This window comes from Carettochelys insculpta, chromosome 7 (assembly GCF_033958435.1).
Source record: "Carettochelys insculpta isolate YL-2023 chromosome 7, ASM3395843v1, whole genome shotgun sequence".
In the NCBI taxonomy this organism is placed as follows: Eukaryota; Metazoa; Chordata; order Testudines; family Carettochelyidae; genus Carettochelys; species Carettochelys insculpta.
Genome location: NC_134143.1, coordinates 45,697,060 through 45,716,320, shown reverse-complemented (window position 1 = coordinate 45,716,320; position 19,261 = coordinate 45,697,060). Strand labels below are relative to the sequence as shown.

The window sequence follows — 19,261 nt, the reverse complement described above, 5'->3', positions numbered from 1 at the left end:
ATTTTAAGGGACAAACAATGGTAAGAAAAACTGGTTAAAAGTTGCCATTATTCAGGAGTAAATGATCAGGTCAGAAAGAGGCAAGTTCTTAGCTCTCAAGAAAAGTAACTATTTTATGCTTCATGTTGTTGATAAAATGCTGTTATAGTTATGGAAGATTTCAGGGAAAAACATAATGGCTGTTTCTGGTATAATTTTGGGTATTGAGGATGGAAAATCCTTTTGCAAATATCCAGGGCACTAGAGTCTAAGGGGAAAAAAAAACAAAGTAAACAACATATTCTGCTGTCCGGAAAGTTTTAGAATGATGTCCTTGAGTAGGTTGAGGCACAGTGGCTGAAGCTGCTTCTACACTGTCACTCAGCTGTTGGAGGTGGCATGATAACAAGCCAATTCAAAGCAGGCTAATGAGGCACTAATGTGCATATTCAGCACCTCGTTAGCATAATGGCATGTGCACAAATTTGGAAGTACAGACTTTGAATTGCAGATTGGCAGTGTAGATGGGGGCAGCTTCAATATAAGCGTCCCACTTCGACATTCCCTTACTCCCAAAAAAACTAGATCGGAGTAAGGGAATGTCAAAGTGGGGTGCTTATTTTGAAGCTGTCCCCATCTTCACTGTCAATCTGCAATTCGAAGTGTGCACTTTGAAATTCGTGTGGCTGCTGTTATGCTAACGAGATGCTGAATATGCATGTTAGCACCTCATTAGCCTGCTTCAAATTGCCTCATTACAGTTGCACCTCTGATGGGACGGTGAGAGTGTAGAAGCAGCCTGAGTGCTTAAGGCATTTGACTGCAGTCCCTGAGGCTATGATTTGAATCTTGCTCAGTCTTGCACTGAAAGGCTACCTCTGGTTTACCCAGCTGCATGCTCTGAACCACAGAGATGAGAAATCGAAGGTATCTGGTATGAGAACTGCCATGCCTTAAATTATACCAGCATGATGAGCAATCTATACCTTTTTTCAACCACTTGTAGATGTCCAGGATCATTAAATATTACGTACAAAACTATTTTCTGAGAAGGACCTGTGCCACCTATTTACTCTGTTTCTAATGTTCATTTGCAATTAAATTATCTATCAAGGAAATGTCATCAGTTTTCTAAATGGTGTATTAAATATTATTAACTCTTTGGGTGAGACAGAGAACACTATGAGGTCTCTGAGAGAGGTACAGATTTAAGACTCTTTGCAGAAATATATTAATGCATGTACCTAATTTTAAGTACATGAATAGTCCCTCTGAAGTCAAAATTCAGGTATTTAATGTTATATGCATGCTAAAGTGCCTTGCTGAAACATCCTTATTAAGTTCACGGAAGAGGCAAAGTGTTGTTGTAGCTGATAGATTTTGAAGGCACTTGGGAGTGTTTATAATCACTGAAGCTGTCGTTTTGCTTATATGCAAATCATATAATTAATAATTACCTATTTTGTGATTGGCATCTGAATGTGCAGGATACTTACAAACATAGGAGAGTCCCTACCCCAGAAAGCTTGAACACGGTTCCTATCTTTTGATGGGAATAAACAGAAAAAATACTGAATATATTCACCAAACCGTCTTCACAGATCCTTACCCGTAGAACCATGTGTGCTTCTGTAGGGACCCAGAACTGGAAAAAGCAGTAAAACCAATAGGGTAACCATATACCATAATATAGGCTCCATCACCAGATCTATAAGGGACTTACCTCAGCCCTGTCCCACAAGCTTTCGCATTAGCTATTGGGTTTGAAACTGTTGGTGTCAAACCACATTTCCAGTGTTCTTTGACATTTTACTGTAGCTCTTGGTGTGTTACATTGTTCAAAGATTGTTACAGTGCACCAGAGGTATTTTTCTCTTTTGTGCATATTTCAGATGTGTAGCCATTTCAGACTCCAATACAAGGAGAGTTTGCTTTTAAACTTAATAAGAGACAGTCACGTACAATGTTTGTAAGTGATAAATATTGTTCTTAGTGGTTGTATTCAACGTATGCACATTAGTTGTCTGAGTCCTTGGTGGGAAACAAGGGAAGGGAATTTTCTTTCTTTGATAAACTGTGGTCTGGCCATAAGTTAGGCAGACAACTGTCTGATAAGTGTAATGCTTTTTAATATTTCCGAATCCATGTGGCACAGCATGTGACTCCAACAATGGGGCTCTTTGGAATAGATTTTATAGAACACCATTTGTTGGTAACTAACCAAGCCTTGCTTCTTTTCTCATGAGGGACCCAAAGATCTTACTCTGGGGCACTCTGATGTTGTGTTTAGAGAAAATGTTTTTCAGGGATGAGCCCATGTTCAGTTTAAGATAGCAACTAAAAATAAATATTTGCTGGAGGGATCGGGCTATTTGGCTGAGAGATTTGATTAAACTTCAAATTGTGTGTAATTTTCCAGAAGCTATTTTCTGCTTGCCCTTCAGATGGCCACTCCACAGTAATGAGTAAAATGAAGGAGTCCCAGAACCTTTGTGTGATATATTAAGATTAGCAGAATTGCAGTAGCTCTGTTCAATATTATACATGACTACCATCAGGAGGTGCTGATCGGCATGCAGGCATCCAAAGATAATCAAGAAGAGTAAGGCATAGGAAGAGAACACAGCCATAATGTAATGAAGCTCTGCTATATAAAAGCATGAGTATGCCTGATCATTATATAATAGTTGATCACACGTGTAAGAAATTCTGATTTGTTCATACACACTGCTTTTCATGATGATGTATAGAGTTCTTTTTACCCAAAGATTTCTAAACCATTCTAGATTGTACATTTGGGGAAAATTATACCTTTGTCTTCAATGGTCCCCGTGAGTGCTCCACCTTTAGGTGTGGAAGTGCCACTGCACCCATTGGCTATAGATTTGTTGACAACAGTGTTCCCACTCCAGCTGGCCACATGTGCAGGGCCAGAGGCATGAGATGCCTTTAGCACTTACTGCACAGGCGCAGCCAGCAAGATCCTCACTTCTTCTCTGACTGCCTCTGGCTTCGGCTACAGAGCAGTTTCCACACCTCAGTAAACTGAGAAGAAAAAAAATCAGAACCAGAAATCCTGCAACTTATCTTTGATGAACATCTAAATAACAAAGTAAAGAAGATAGTGGAGAAAAGCTGCAGACGGAGTGTGTCTAAAGTGGCTGTCGCTGCTTTCAGTGGTGTCGCTTTAAAGCACAGACCAATTTTGTCAATTTCATGCATACCCAGCTCTCTGCGATTTAAAAAGTGCTCCTTTTGTGACCTGTCCATCTGAGTCTCAGACAGCCACTCTCTCTGCATGTGGTGTCTGGGTCAGCAAGGTAATACAAATGACTGCGCACACTGTAAAAAACTAACAAAATGGTCCCAAAGAGCAAGGCAATAACAGCTCCATATCTGACAGGTGGAGCAGTCTCTGAGACCTACAGGTGCTCGCAATGACCACACTCTCAGGCATAGCCCAGATAGGTTGAAGCTATTGATAGGAGTGTGATTCTGACAAGCCCTGGAGATAAGGGGAAATCCCTTAGAGCATAAGCAATCTCATACTTCCTCGGATCTGTCTCTCTGATGGTGAAACCGATTATCTCCAAGCACTGCACTGCCGCCCTCTGTATTTTAAAGGGCGCGGCTAAGAGTGCTTCCCCAAAAGGTGACATAGGGAGAGAGCTCACCCCTCCTCAAACACAGAGACAGAGAGGCTTTTTGATTCCTCCACTGTCCTGGCGCTGCAGAATAGGCCAGCTAAGAAAAGAGGCACACCGGCTTCTGCACAGAGCACACCAGTGCATTAGCACCAACAAGCCAACACGGGGAAAGCATGCAAAAGCACTTAAAGCAGCTTTGGCCTTTACTGTCAGTGCTGGAGGGGCTCCAGAACTGACGCCCTGTCCTCCATTTATACTGCCATACACTACTGCAGGGGAGCTTTCAGTCACCTCGGTACCAGGCTCTGCACTGCTTAGTGAGGGCTCTCTACAAAGGTCAAGGCTTTTGCTTTCAGCCACTCCAGCTTCTGATTCAGCAAGATTCTCTGATTCAGATGATGACGTTTTACCTCTGAAAACAGTGGGAAAACCTTCATCCAAGCCAGTGCAACAACAGTGGCCACAGCAGTGGTTGTCACCGCCCATGCCATTTAGCTGACCATACTGGGGTCTGTGGGCAGTCTTTCATCAGCAGCCCCTTCCTTAGCCATTACCTCAACCTCTACTGATTAATAGACCTTGACTGGACAGGTCTGTGATTTCAGAGGTGAAGGACTATGGCAGTTACATAAGAGGGGTTGACTGGTCGAAGGCTCCCCTCCCACCACAGTTCTCTCCCTCCTCCTCCTCCACAAACTATTCCACCAACCACCTCCCTGTTGGGTGATGACTCAAGACCTATTCAGGAGGGTTTCAGATATACTAGAGATTCCCTCTCAACTTGGATGGATATGCATCATAAGCTGACCAAGATCTTACACATATCCATTCAGAACAGGGTGGCAATATTGATTAATGAAGCCCTCCTGGATCTAGCCAGGCTTCTGTGGAATACCCTGGCCTCCATTCCACATACAAGAGACTAGATCAAAAGCAGTGCATGGCTCCTCTTCTCCCACCTACCCTCCAACTCACTGATAATAGAGGACTTAAATCAGAGGGATAGACAGCAGAATACCAGATTCACCCCGGGAGATAAAGAATGGAGAAGGCTGGATGCCATGGGAGAAAAGTTGTACTCATCGTCAGCTTACAATTTTGCACTGCCAATTATGTGGCATTTCTTGCAAAATACACATGCCACATCTTCAACCAACTTCACACTTTTGTTGAAACAATTCCAGATAACAAGGGAGATCAATACAAAGCCCTTGTGGGAAAGAGCGCTCTCATTTCAAGGACAAAGTTACAATCAGCGTTGGACACAGCAGCCACTGACACTAGGTCCCTGCCATCAGCAGTGGTCATGAGTTGGGTTTCCTGGCTACAAAAGTCCATGTTTCCCAGAGATGTCCAAACCACCATGGAAGGCCTTCTTTTTGAAATGTATCGACTCTTCACAGAGACCACGAATGTGACACTTCACTTCCTCACAGATTCAAGGATCCCCCTGTGTACCCTGGGCATCCAAACAGTCACTGCAAAACATAAACAAAACAGACAATTTAGTTACAGATATAAACCATCTCCATTCAATTACAAACACTGTGATAACAGACTGTGAGAAAAAACCAGGGAGGAGATAAACCACAGATCGGTCTCTGACCCAGCAGGCTTCAGCCCGCCAGTCATTTTGAAGATTTGATTGAGAGTTGGATGGCCCCCATAGCTTGTAGGCAGGCTCCAGGCCAAGCCATACACCATCTTCAGCTCAAGGCTAGCAGCATTCTACCCTGCATGGTGATGCACCACCACCAACAATTAGGTCTTAGAGATTGTTCACACCGGTTACATCATATTGTTATCTCCAAACCCCAACCACCATCCCTGTCCCTTTCCAGTATGTACTCCGTCAAAGATTCAATATGGTAATGTTAGCCGCTGTCATCCCAGCACTACAGAAGGGGTATTAGCTGTCCACCCTCAACCTCCAGGATGCTTATTTTCACGTCGCCATTCATCCAGCGCACAAACGATTCCTCAGATTCATGACAGCAGAATGACACTTCCAGTACAGGGTGCTACCCTTTGGTCTATCCACAGCACCAAGAGTTTTTTCTCGTAGGTTCTAGCAGTGGCCACCACGCATCTAAAAGCAAAGGGAGTAACCATCTTTCCCTGCCTAGACAACTGTCTAATAAGGAGCAATTCTTTAGCTCGGCCATTCTTTACCTTTGATCAGAACGCTATTTTCTCACCTGGGCCTACGCATAAAGCCTGGCACCAACTTGCACACTCAAGTTTATAGAGGTACCCTTGGATTGTCAGACAGCTAACACCTTGCTGCTTCTGCACAGACTATAGGCAATCCAAGATCTTGTCCTCATGCTGTAGGTCAGCCCCTCCATAACTGCCAGGTAGTGTGTGTGTGTCTCCTCAGCCACATGGCAGCAGCGACCATGGGCATATCCCAGGCACGCCTCAGGATCAGACCAAGGCAGTTCTGGTTCAGATCAGTGTTCAGAGCTCATGTCCATCAGCTGAGCAAAACACTGAGCATCCCAGCTATAGTAAGGGACTCGCTTGGCTAGTGGACACAAGCAACATATGTAGTCCACTACATATGCAAAGGGGTTCCCTTCCTGAGAGCTTCTCCAACTATCATTATCATGACGGACACTTCACATCTAGGGTGGGTTGCCCGCCTAAGGGGCCAAGTGGTGCAGGGCTCATGGTCAATAGACAAATGGCTCAAGCTCCTCAACTTCTTGGAGCTTAGAGTGGTATGGAACTCCTGCATGGACTTCTCCCTGCAGATAACCAACAATACAGTCCACATAATGACAGACAATACAGCGACAATGCACCATATGAACAAACAAGGCAGACTGTGCTCAAGACAACTCTGTCGAGAAGCAGTGCAACTGTGGGAGTGGTGTATCCCTCAGAAAATCCACTTTGTGGTGGGCTACATAACAGGCAAGGAAAATCTACTTGCAGATGATCTCATTTGCAATTTCTCTCTCGACCAAGAGTGGGAAATCAATAGATCTACTGTCTTCCACCTCTTCCACAGATGAGGTTCCCAACTGTGGATCTCTTTGCCACAAGTGCCAACATACGCTGCCTCCACTACTGCTCTAGACATGGATTAGACTGTGATTCACTGCAGGGTGCATTCAACATCATATGGAATGCACCTTTAATGTATGCATTCCTTCTGATTCCTCTCATCCAGATAAAGCAGGACAGGGCTTGGGTCATACTACTTGCACTAAAAAAGCCCAGACAGACCTGGTTCTCTGAACTTCTACAGCTGACCAGGTGTCCTCCATATCATCTTCCTCCCATCTCTTTGCTCTTAACCCAACAGAACAGGTCCATTCACCACCCAGCCATTGACTGCCTTCACCTTCATGCGTGGTCCCTGGTTGGCTGACAGATTCAGAGCAGCATTGTCCATCTCAAGTCAGAAGGGTGCTCGAGAACAGTAGGTGATCTACACAAAAGACCTACTCACAAAAATGGCAATGCTTCATAGCTTGATGCCACTCCCAACCATGTGATCCCATGCAAGTGGGGATCCCATATATACTCACTTACCTGCTTCATCTTCAGCAAACAAACCTTTCCCTCAGTACCATTAGGGTCCACCTGGCAGACATATCGGGTTTCCACCCACCTATCCAAGGCCACTCAGACTTCACCCACCCATCTGTCAAGCAGTTCCGTAAGGGTCTCCACAACACGTGCCCACCAAATAAGGAACTGACACCTCCATGGACTTCAGTTTGGTCCTCTGGGCCCTAACCAGCAAACCGTATGAGCCAATAGCCACCGGTTCTTTATTACACTTGTCCATAAAAGTGGCTTTCCTTATGGCAATCATCTCAGCATGAAGGCTATGTCTACACTTAGAGAAAACTTCAAAATGGCCAGGCTAATATATCGAAGAGTACTAATGAGGCTCTGAAATACATATTCAGTACCTCATTAGCATGATAGGAATAAGGGGATTTTGAAGTTGGTGGGGTCCTTTCGAGAAAGACTCCTGTCTGGATGAGCTGTGCAGGAGTGAAAAGCAGCAATTTCAAAGTGCTGCAGCCAGAGGTATGCTTATGAGGCTCTGAATATGCATTTCAGCACCTCATTAGTACTCTTTGAAATGGCCATTTCGAAGTTTTCTGTAAGTGTAGACACGGCCAAAGGGTAGGAGAGATCAGCTCACTGATGTCAGAACCACCAGATGCAAACTTTTACAAGGACAAAGTGATTCTCTGCACCTACCCTAAATTCTTCTCCAAAGTACTTACCTCTTTCCGCTGCAATGAACCAGTATACTTACCTGTCTTCTTCTCCAAACCTCATACTGATGATAGGGACAGAGCCATGCATACCCTCGACATCCACTGGGCCTTGTCCTTCTACCTGCAGAGAACACTGCCATTCTGGAAGACAGCCCAACTCTTCATCTCCTCAGCCAAAAGATCCCATGGCATGTTTTTCTCCAGAGGCTGTCCAAATGGATCCCTGCCTGCATAAGACTCACCTATGATAAGTTTAACAAGGAACCTCTGACGGGCATTCCTTCTTTGGGTTCCTGATCAGAGAAGAACTGAGGAGCCAGCTGGGCACACATACACAATAAGTGCTACAGGCGTCTTGTGCCTGTGCACGCAGCCAGCTGGAGGTGGGGACACTGCTACCAACAAATCTATGGCTAATGGGCACAGCGGTGCTGGTGCACCTAAAGGTGCATCACCCATGGGGACTACATCTCAAAGAACTCCAGTTACTGCACAGGGTGAGTAGCCTTCCTTTCTGTCACAGACTACGTCTACATTAGGCAAAGTAACTTGACCATGGATACATAATTCTAGCTATGACAATCTGTGTATCATATACAAATGTATATATCAATGTGTCTATTCCTCCTGTTGACTTCCTTCAATCCTCGCATCTTGTGAGGGTTGTAGGGGTCAAATGAGACCCCTGAAGGGTCAATTTCATGTGTCCCTATTAGATACGTGGACTTGAACTCGGGAAGATTGAGCCTCAGTGGGTCAATCTTCTGAGGGTGGTATAGATGTGGCCAAAGGGTATGTCTGCACTAGAGTTAGAAAGAATCATTTCCAGCTCAGGTAAACATATGCATGCGAGCTCTGATTTAAGTAGTGCATGCGAAAAAGCAGTGTAGCTGCAGTAGCATGAGCAGTGAGAAGTGCTAGCACCCCACATATGATCCAGTTGAAACCCCATGTATATACTTTGGTCAGCTAGTTTCCTGCTTCCACCGCCATGGCTACACTTCTGTTTTTAGTGTACTGGCTGGATCAGAGCTATCTTGTCTCCTCAAGTTGGAAATCAGACTTTACAGCTATAGTATGTATATACCCTTAACTCCCCTACTCAAAGCAAAGTTGCAGAAGGAACTTTTTGCTCCAACATAGAAACAGAGGCTAAAGCAGTGAAGTTCTGTGTTTATTCAATGGAAGCAGAATGAGATACTAATGTTAATAATGACATTATGTTCATTAGGCTGCTTCTTAAAATTGGAAGCAGAAATAAAGGGTACAGTACAATTGACATTGCTGAGGGAGTTATATAAACAGGAATATTGCCAAGATACGACTACTGTTCATTTCAGAAAGCTATCCAAAATATTCAAAGTACTATACAAGCACAGCAAGACACAATCCCTACTCCAGAGAGCTTCTATTCTTATGGCAGATATGACAAAGTTATTGAAAGCTGCAATAATAGTGGAAGGGAAAGGAGGATGGGCAGACAAGGATTACATATAAACATGATCATATAGTTGTTACTCATAGAGCTCGTGAGAGAAAGGTAATTCTGTTTTGCAGAGTATTTTAATATTCCAAGATTTGTTTTTTAATTCCAATAAAGTGGAAACCTCAAATTTGCTGTGAAAATGAAGGGAACAGCAGCTCTGGGGCTTTCTGCCTGGAAGGCTGCTCAGGAGCCCTAGACCCTGGAAGCCCTGGAGTCCCTAGTAGCCTTCTGGGTGAGCAGGCAGGTGAGCTGGTGAAAAATCAGGTAGTTTCCATCAGATCTCCAGGGAAAATCAGACCATTTGCACAATATGCTTCAATTTAGCTCAATCTCCAAAACACTGCTTCAGCTGAATTTTTTCCAGTTAGCTTTACTTATGTGTGTGTCATGTTGCAATTTGCCTATTTTGAACAAAACTCCCCACCCCCCTTTGTGAGTTGTAATTTATATCAATCTTTATATTTAATGAACTTTAAGCAGAAGCCTAGCTGAATCCTTAACCATGGATCACATTGGTGCTACCCCATGGCAATTTCTACGATGATAGCATAACTTTGCATGGTCTGGATGAATAAATGTAAGTTTCCATATCAGTGAATATACAATGTTGTGCTACTATGTTGAATGCTCCATTGCTTGCTACTAATGTTTTTTTCTTTTATCCTGAGTCATTTTGGGTTTTTTTTCCCTTTGTCATAGTGCCTTTGACTTGGTAAACATACACCTTTTCCATGATGCTTCCAATTTAATTGCTTGGGAAACAAGCCCATCGGTTTACTCAGGAATACGACATAAGGCTCTTGGTTATGTACTTGATAGGTATGTATTAGACTTTATTAGTCTCTCATCCTCCTCTTCCCCTTAAGAGTTTATAAAGCATATGATAAAAATTACTTTCCAGATGTACTGAAACTTTTATTCCATGGTCCAAAATAACCAAACAGAGTATACTGTTCACAGCATTTTCCTGCACTAGCAAAACTGCACATACGCAGATCTAAAAATACACTTTTCATAAGAGTTAAAAATGTTTTTACATGGGTCAGATAAGAGGTTAATTTGTGATGGTGATTATTTTCAAATAAATTGAAAAGACTGGAGAATTTCTGTGGACTTTACATAGTCTTTAGTAGTCTAGGGGTAAGAGTACATTTTTAAAGTGTGTTAGTACAGATTAAATGTTAACCCTTTTTCCCCCTATTTTCACTGGGGCTAAGTAAATACAAATGGGTTGAAATTCAAATGTGTTTTAATTCAAGATGTGATAATCTCAACACAGGCAGTGTACACTAAACACCTGATCAGTTTGTAAAAGACAGTGCATTATTTCTACACAGCTGCTAGCACCATGGTCTATAAAAGTTCTAAGAAAGTAAACTCAGTCCACTGGGCAGTGTACTGTTCGATATTCTAAAGGAACTTTTGATAATCCTCTTTGGCAGTTATGGATACATGATAGAGGCAGCCATCAAGAAAAGATTATTTATGTATGGACATACATGTATTGACAAATGTATAGGCCGAAAGGAAGTATCGTTATACAGCAGGAGCCTGAACTGTCACACTTAATGATTCTACTGGAAGATCTGAATGTTTCTTTTATGAAGTATTGATTCATGTCATATTTCCTGGAAAAATTGAGCCTAAAAGTTTCTCTTTAAAGAAATCTTCATATGCTGCACTATCTCTGAAATAATGCTGGTACTGCAAATGTAACATGACTTTTTAGGAATCTAAGCAATTGCAGATGTTAGGAATAATTTGATAACAGGAGAGAATCGGTTCTTCATAACATAATCCTTTTCATGCTGTTCTTTCCCTTTTCCTTTCTTATCTAAACATTGAAAATGTCTCCTTTTCAAACACATGCATTCTTTTTATGACATCGTTAGGACTTACGTCTCCCTACTTCTTAACAAACACCCATCACCAGTGTTTTCTGTAGCCTGAGCACTTGGGTGGCCACCCAGGAGAGATTCAGGTGCCAGCCAGCTGATTAGCAGAGTGTTCACAGTCACCCACAATGGTCAGCATATGTTTCTATTGGTGGTGCACATTTGCACATGCCTCCGTGCACCCAACAAAATTTGTTCTGCCCATGGATGGAGAAAATTAGAGTGAACACTGCTCTATAGCTAACTTTCCCTCCCTTGTTCCTTAGAAGACACGTTCTTCCACCCTCTCACATACGCTCTCTCCAGACTTTGCCTCCTCACCCTCACACAAAAAATCATGTGGTACCTGTGTGGTCGTCTTTTTCTCTCTAGATAGGAAAAAAAGTGCATTCAAACATAGCATGTGTAACATTCTAGTGCAGACAAGGCAAGTAATAGCTTTAATGCACATTAGTTTGATAGCTGAAGTAAGCCATGGGTTTGTCAACCAATTAACATGTTGAAACTACAATGCGCCTTGAGTTCACTGGTACAGGTGGACCATCTCTTATCAAGAGCTCTCTCATCCAGCAGCCTCTGTAATCCAGCATGATTTTAGTCAGCTGGATGACTACTTATCATGGGTGTGGCCACGTTTCCTGTGGTCCCATAAAGTTTGTTTCCAGATATCAGTCCTAGCTCTTAGTGTTCTGTGCTGTTTATGCAGCTGTAATTTACTCTTAAATGTCTTCCAAGAGCCCACTAAGCAGTGGAAGCGATGGTAATGTGCTAGATAATATTTACCTCCTATGGTCCTGCAAATTGTTTCATCCAGCACTGGTCAGATCCTGAGGGTGCCAGAGAGAGGTTCAACCTGTATTTGAACATGTTAGCTAATGTGCTAAAAAAACAACCTATTCTCCTAGTGAAGACTAGGCCTCTGTGAATTCCATTACATGCTGCTGTCCCTACCCTTCATCTTAAGCCCCCATGCTTCCCAAGTTCCCTCCCCACAAAGCCTAGCATATCACATACCTCCTTGCTCCTCCAAAAAAGGCTTCTATCAGTCTTGCCACTCCCCTGTATATATTCTCCAGATGATTCCTCTCCTGAAAGCCTATGCCTTGGTTGATGTTACTGCAGAGTGAAGAGCATTTTTCATACTGGGGGTCCTGACCCAGAGGTTGTCTGCAGGGGGGTTATAAGGTTACAGAAGGAAGGCAGGGCAGTGGGGCACAGTATTGCCAGCCTTGCTCGTGCACGGCCTTCAAAGCTGCATGGCCAGAGAGTTGCAGCTGCTGGCTAGATGCCCAGCTTTGAAGGCAGCACCAGCATCTTCAGCAATGCAGAAGTAAAGGTGAGATATCATGCCCTCCCTGCAATAATCTTGTTAATCCTCCCCCATCCTGCTCACAGACACAATTCACTTTTGTGTCATGACCCCTACAGTTACAACACGGTGACATTTCAGGTGCAAGGATTCAAAATCATGAAATGTGAAATTTTTAAAACCTGTGACCATGAAATTGTCCAACATGGACTGTGAATTTGGTAGGGCCCTGCCTACAACAGCATCTCTGCACTTCAGTATAGCATGCTCTGGGGTTCCTCCTGTCAGGGGTGCCAAGGTGCAATGCGTGCCACTGAGAATGAACCTTTCAGTATGAAATCCATGATCATAAAGAAATTGTCAAAGCCACATCTCTTCAGAAAAGGTCGAGTGAGGTAACTTAGTTTGTTTAAGCCTTATCATACTGGAGATCAGCCTAAGAGTGTTGCTGCATGGTGAATCTTCTGGAAGATATGTCCCCCACCACAAGCCATTTCTCTGAGCGGCACTGGGCTGGTTGCCTCATAAGGAACCCTTGTAAGTTGGGGGAGGGGATGGATTAGATAAGCAAGGGAGAAATGAATACATGGGCATGAATATGGGAGGGCGTTAAGAGTTGCCTTTTCCTCCATTTTAACAAAGGTGAGGCTGTGCTCAGAGGTTGGTCTGAAATTAAGGGTGACTCAGTGAACCAGCTTCTCTCTCCATCATTTAAGCATAATGTTGCCCTTTGCATTAAGATGCTGCACACAATGTCTTCTTCTGGAAGGACTTCTCTACAGAAGAATAGTATTTTCTTTACTGATAGTTTCATGTGTAGAAGATGATGAGGAAATGGAATACAATTTGGATGTGCAGCATAAAATATCCTTTTTATGTAGGCAGTATTGTGCTTTTTCCTATTTTAAGATTTTCCGTGACAGATGTTTAAAGTATAGAATTGGGCTATAGTTATTTTCTTGTTTAGTAAATATAGTAGCCAAAGTCTGGGTTCTCTGCTTATGTCTCCAGGATAATTTTCATGTGTCTAAAGACTGGCCACTATATTTAATGAAATATTTCGCCTTTCCAACGTGCATGAACAACCTACGTTCCCACCGTATACCAGTAGGGGTAGGTGGGAAATGCTTTAACGTTTAGTGAGTCGTTCTCCCTTCAGGGAATGCTAGAGAAGATAAATTAACTCTTTATCTGATTCCATTTCTATCAAAGTAAAGCAGTTGAAACACTTGAAAAATCATGAGCTTTTTTTGATGTAATGTAAAAATAGGCCGGCAGGCTAAGTTTATAAGAGAGAGTTTGACTTAATGAGCTAAGCATCAGTGACTTCCAGATCTGCTTGGCTGGGAGTGCTTTTAAGCCAAAAATACTATCTGTATTGTTACAGAACCCCACAAGGTAAGATAATTTTCCTTTTGCTTTTTGGTATTGTTTCCTGTCCCTCTTGTCTTTTGTTGTGGATTAAGAAACATAAACAGACCTATCTATATTATTTATTGCTTGCTTGCTACAGCATGCTATGTGCTTCATTTAGCTAATTTTGGCTCTGGACCTCCCACGATGTCCTGGCAAGGGTAAGGAGATCGGACTGTAGTGTTAGTGTTAACTCTGGGTCAAAGATGTCATGATGGTATATCATTAAAATGTGATGTTGCCAAAAACTGCCTGAACTCCCCTGTCTTCAGAAAAGAAAACCTTCAATTTTAGGTTGCACTACCACTGTGGGTTTGCATTCACATGAATTGTTCATTTTGAGAGAGCAGCCAGCCGCAGATCCGGACCTCCATAGTGAAATGATGGGCTGACTCGCACAAAAGAGGAGTTCTGTAAGAGCAGTGAATAATGGGAAACCCCTTTCATGGGCACTGCTAACCTTTTGGCAGCCACCAGCAAACTCTATTCTGATCTGCTGATTGGGGAGGACAATACACTGAAGCTCACTTTGAATGAATGCTACCACCAACAGTGTCCCCATTCAGAAGGTTTTGGGAACCATCTTTGACCATTGTCTGCCATCACTCCTTCAGACAGTAGGAAAAGGGAAAGTGAGAACATCTATAGGGGGAAGGTACTTCTTTTCTTGGCTTTAATCTCTCTTTAAAGCTTCATAGATCTACATTTCCCGCTGAGCTACAGGAGCTATGCAGTGTCAGATAAACATAGAAGAGAGAGTTTTCAAGCCAGGCCTTTAAATCCCCTTATCTGCATGAACTAATAATGCAGATTTAGTGCTGTTAAAAACAGAAGCTGGTAAGTTTTTTTTCCTCTAAAGCCTTTAAACTGCTAAAGAGCATTTAACAGGAATGCAGCTGAGTCTCAGTAAACAATACTGAGAAGGAAAACAGTTTAATGAGCTAAACCTTCAGTGAATAAAACAGAAACACCTTCTCACAGTTGAAGTAAGTGACTGTGGGAGTAAGTGAACCAAAGTTCTGCACTCTGTGTTTCTGTGAATATCTTCATAATTATCTACAGCCTCATTAAAGGGGGTGTTCAAATGACTACAGCATTCTCTTATCCAAGAATTAAAAGCAGTAGATAAATGTAAAGCTTAAGTAAATTATTTTAAAGTTACAAAAGTTCTTGTTTACCACAAATAATATTTTATACCTAAGTCTGAATACATAAGCATGAAGCTTCTCAATTTTTTTGTTATAATCCTTTTTTGAAATGAAATTTATATTAATGATATCCAGAGGTGTTTCATTATGTAATAATTCGGAATAAGATTGTTGAATGCAAATACATAGTGATATTAAAATAGTAAACTGTATATGAATAAAGTGAAGAGAATGTGCAAAGGACAACTGGAGTATGTATGTAGTGAGTCATGTTACCTTTATAATTCAGTGTGAGGAAGGCAAAATTATCATAGCCTCTTTGCTGTAGACTGTCTGCAGGCAAATCTTTTCTAAATGCTCACATAAATGCAGTCTAACTTCTTGAAACTCAATGCTGTTTCTCTGGACTTGCACTGATATAACAAACTGAATTTGCCACACGCTTCAGAAGTAAATACCAAAAAGCTGCTTCCCTTCCCATACCGGTTCATGTACTTGCCTAATCCTGTTCTTAGCTTCAAAGCAATTGTATCTTCATAACTTCTAAATTTTGGAAATTTAGTTCACACGTGCATTAGGGGGATAGAACATTCAGTTAACAATGTTGATCACAAACTTCATGCACAAGCTGCATTTCATGCCTACATAAATATTTTATTTATGAGTTAGTCTGTTTGTCCGCATGAAGTTAAACTACTTTTGAGTCAAATTCTACAGCCTGACTAAGCACTACGAGAAGGTGTTCTTTGGGTACAATTTGAGTGTTAAATAAGAATCAGGATGTAAAATACCAGCTTGATGCTGCTGTTCTTGATGTGCCAACCTTTGAAACTTCCTGAAATTATCCAAACCATTCAGATCCATGAAATGAGCTTTTTTTTTTTTTTTTTCAAAGCAAGTGACAGTGCTCTTCTGTTTTCCTTTTGAAATGTTGCCTGGCCTAGTTCAACAGAAACATTTTTACATTACAACTGTGAAATCTTGGCATAAAGCACCCCTTTGTGCCCTTCATTATTTTCTCACAAATATAGTCCATTGTCACATAGCTGAAGTTAATTTGATCAACATTGGGACATTTAACTTTTATGTCCGGTCAAAGGAGCTGTTTCATGCTCATTTTGGGTATTCAAAAGAAATGATTGCCAGAAAAATAATGTTACTATTAACAATTCAGAGCAATTAGTTTCCCAGGGAGAGGCGATGTGATGCACAGGCTTCACACAACTATTCTTTGTCATTTTATGGATGCTCATCAGTCAACTGTCACATCTTCTCAAAGACCCCTCCAATCTAAATGTTTCTCTTTGGGCTTTTCCCAGAACTAGCAGCTGAATGAGGAAAAGAAAAGCCACTTAGTTTCTAGGCAAAGGAAAACTTCGTTCTAAAGATCTGGGACATTTGAGAAAATTCTAGGAGTAGCCCACATCATTTCCCCCGCCTGTTTTATCATCTGTCTTGTTTTTGCAATACTTACTTCAGCAAGTGAAAATTCCCACTGTAACTAGGGTATGTTCACATTTATAATTAAATTTGTGATGTGCCCAAATAGACTGTAGTCCCCATGCAAATAAGTTTTCTGTTCAAATGTCTTCCAGCCAGGATTTAACATCCAATGTCACATTCGGAAAAGGCAACTTTTCATTAAACACATTGGGTCCATCTCATTAATATTCAGTCACTACTCCCTCCTGCTCTTTAAAGTAAGGTTAAGTGCTCTCAAAATTAGTGTATTTGTATAATATGTTCCACAAAGAATAAATCCAGCAAAATTATCTTGTTACTTTCAACATGTCAGGTAAAATCAAAGACTGGGGACTTTTTCCTCTTGCTTTCCCGCTGGCTCAGCCTTTGACAAGTCTAATCCCCATTGGGCAAAATATTAACTAATGAGTGTTCCTTAGATAACATATCCACATGGGTTTTGAATTTAAATTGGGTCGTGTTTTCAGCAATTTTTACAAACACATTACATAATAAATTCTACAAGGTTATATTTTCAAGGATATATTCTGATCAATGTCATACAGTACATACAGTAGATGAAACACAGGATTTTAAAATTTAGGAAGACTTTTTTTGAAATTTCCAGACTATACAGTGTAGTTTTCACCCTGAGTCATCTTATTTATTTATTATCAGTGTTTTCTGTATCTATGGTAGAGAGCTGACTTAGTGGCTCCTTTATCTTTCACAGCCACAGAGCAATGCTTCCAGTCAGAGGTCATTGGAAGGGTAATGGTGGTAAGCTTCTGCCACATCTTGCACTCAACCTCTGAATTAAAAGAAAATGTCAGTGTTTCTATTTCTGTTCTAATTTCTTGGGCTGGGGGAGGGGTTAGTACAACTACACAAATGTGCGTTAAAAATAAAACCAGCTTCTCAAGCAATGTGGGCTATAATTAGGGCTTAATCAGTCAGTATTGAAAAATTGTAACAGTTTTAGCTTGATTTGAGAAATGTATTTTACAAAAATAGTAACTGAACATATTATGTTATTCTCTCACATAATTAAATGTTGGAATAGCACTCTAAGGCTGTGTCTACACTACCACCACCCTTCAAAGGAAGGATGGTAAGTAGGATGTTGGGAGTTCACTAGTTTACTAATGAAGTGCTGTGCTGCATACACAGCACTTCATTAAGCAAATCCCTGCCCCTCCCCCCGCCCCCCCGCAGCAACTTTGAAGTTTTAAACTTCGAAGTACCAGCTCATGTGTAGCCACGGCTCACCCACTGGTACTTTGAAGTGCTGGGGCAACTTTGAAGTCCCTTTACTCCTCAGGTACTGGCAGGTGAGCCGCAGCTATATGCGAGCTGGTACTTCGAAGCTTAAAATTCAAAGCTTAAAATACCGTGGGGGGTTGGGGGTGGGAGGGGATTTGCTTAATGAAGTGCTGCATATGCAGCACAGTACTTCATTAGTATAAACTCCCAACACCTACTTACCGTCCTTCCTTTGAAGGAGGGTGGTCATGTAGACAAGCCCTAAGATACCTGAAGTTTTCAGTGTTATATTTATGGAGCTATGTCACAACATTCCTGGGGATAATTTAGGCAAGGGACTCTGAAAAAGAAACCTTCATAAGGCTCCCCAGAGGAGTCTTCTACAGTAATTTTGATGACAGCAGAATTTGCTGTGTCATGAAATTGTCAGCTGATTCCACTTCAAGCTTCACATGGAATCTCTGCGATCTGCTAGAGGCTCGTGGCCATGAGATACTGGTTCTGGAGTCCTGCAAGGCTGCATCTACATGGGCACATATCTTCGAAATAGCCATGTTTCGAAGATTACTAATGAGGCACTGAACTGAATATTCAGCGCCTCATCAGCATTAGGATGCTTCCGGCTGTGGCACTTTGAAACGCCACTTTCGAAAGCACGCAGCTCAGCACAACTACACAGGGGTCCTTTTTTGAAAGGACCCGCACCTTTCAAAATCCCCTTATACCAATCAGTGATCGGGATAAGGGGACTTCGAAAGGTGCGGGGTCCTTTCAAAAATGACCCCTGTGTAGCTGCACCAAGCCGCGCGCTTTTGAAGCACCATGGCCGGAAGCGTCCTAATGCTAATGAGGCACTGAATATTCAATTCAGTGCCTCATTAGTAATCTTCAAAATGGCCATTAGCATGGCTATTTCAAAGATTTGTGCCCGTGTAGACACACACCAACACTCCAGGCTGACATTCAGTTTATATTACTTGACCACAACTTTCTCCAACTGGCAGCTGTGCCTACACAGCTGTAATGAGCCAGTGTCTTCCTAGCAGAACCTATGTAATATTCCAGTCGCTACATTGGATGTAACAATATAAAGTATCACTTCCATGTGTGAGTAGCTTACCCTCTCACAAATTTAGCACTTACTGAGAAGGAAAGAAGGCAGGTTTGATTTTTTTAAAAAAATAAAAAATAACTACATAAAATAACAGTAGCAATAACTTGTTAATTATCTGTTTTGCTCTAATAATATGTCTCTTGTATATACAGACATTCTCATAGTATAAATTATGCCATTTTTAGGTGGAGGGTTACTTACATTTGTTTCTTGGGAAAAAAATTCTTAGGCTTTTTATGAAGGAAATTTCTTGCACGCCATGGTAAAGGTGACACTGACTTGAATCAGCATTCATTTTG

General features: G+C 41.8%; 1 protein-coding gene across 3 annotated transcripts in view; it reads left to right on the top strand.

Annotated features, from left to right (window-relative positions):
- INPP5A (inositol polyphosphate-5-phosphatase A) overlaps positions 1 to 19,261 on the top strand; it is a 447,602-nt gene that overhangs the window by 296,184 nt on the left and 132,157 nt on the right. For all 3 annotated transcript variants that reach the window (XM_075000435.1, XM_075000433.1, XM_075000434.1), the window contains exon 8: positions 10,059 to 10,178. In XM_075000435.1, coding sequence (XP_074856536.1) covers positions 10,059 to 10,178 — 120 coding nt within the window. The remainder of the gene's footprint in view (positions 1 to 10,058; positions 10,179 to 19,261) is intronic.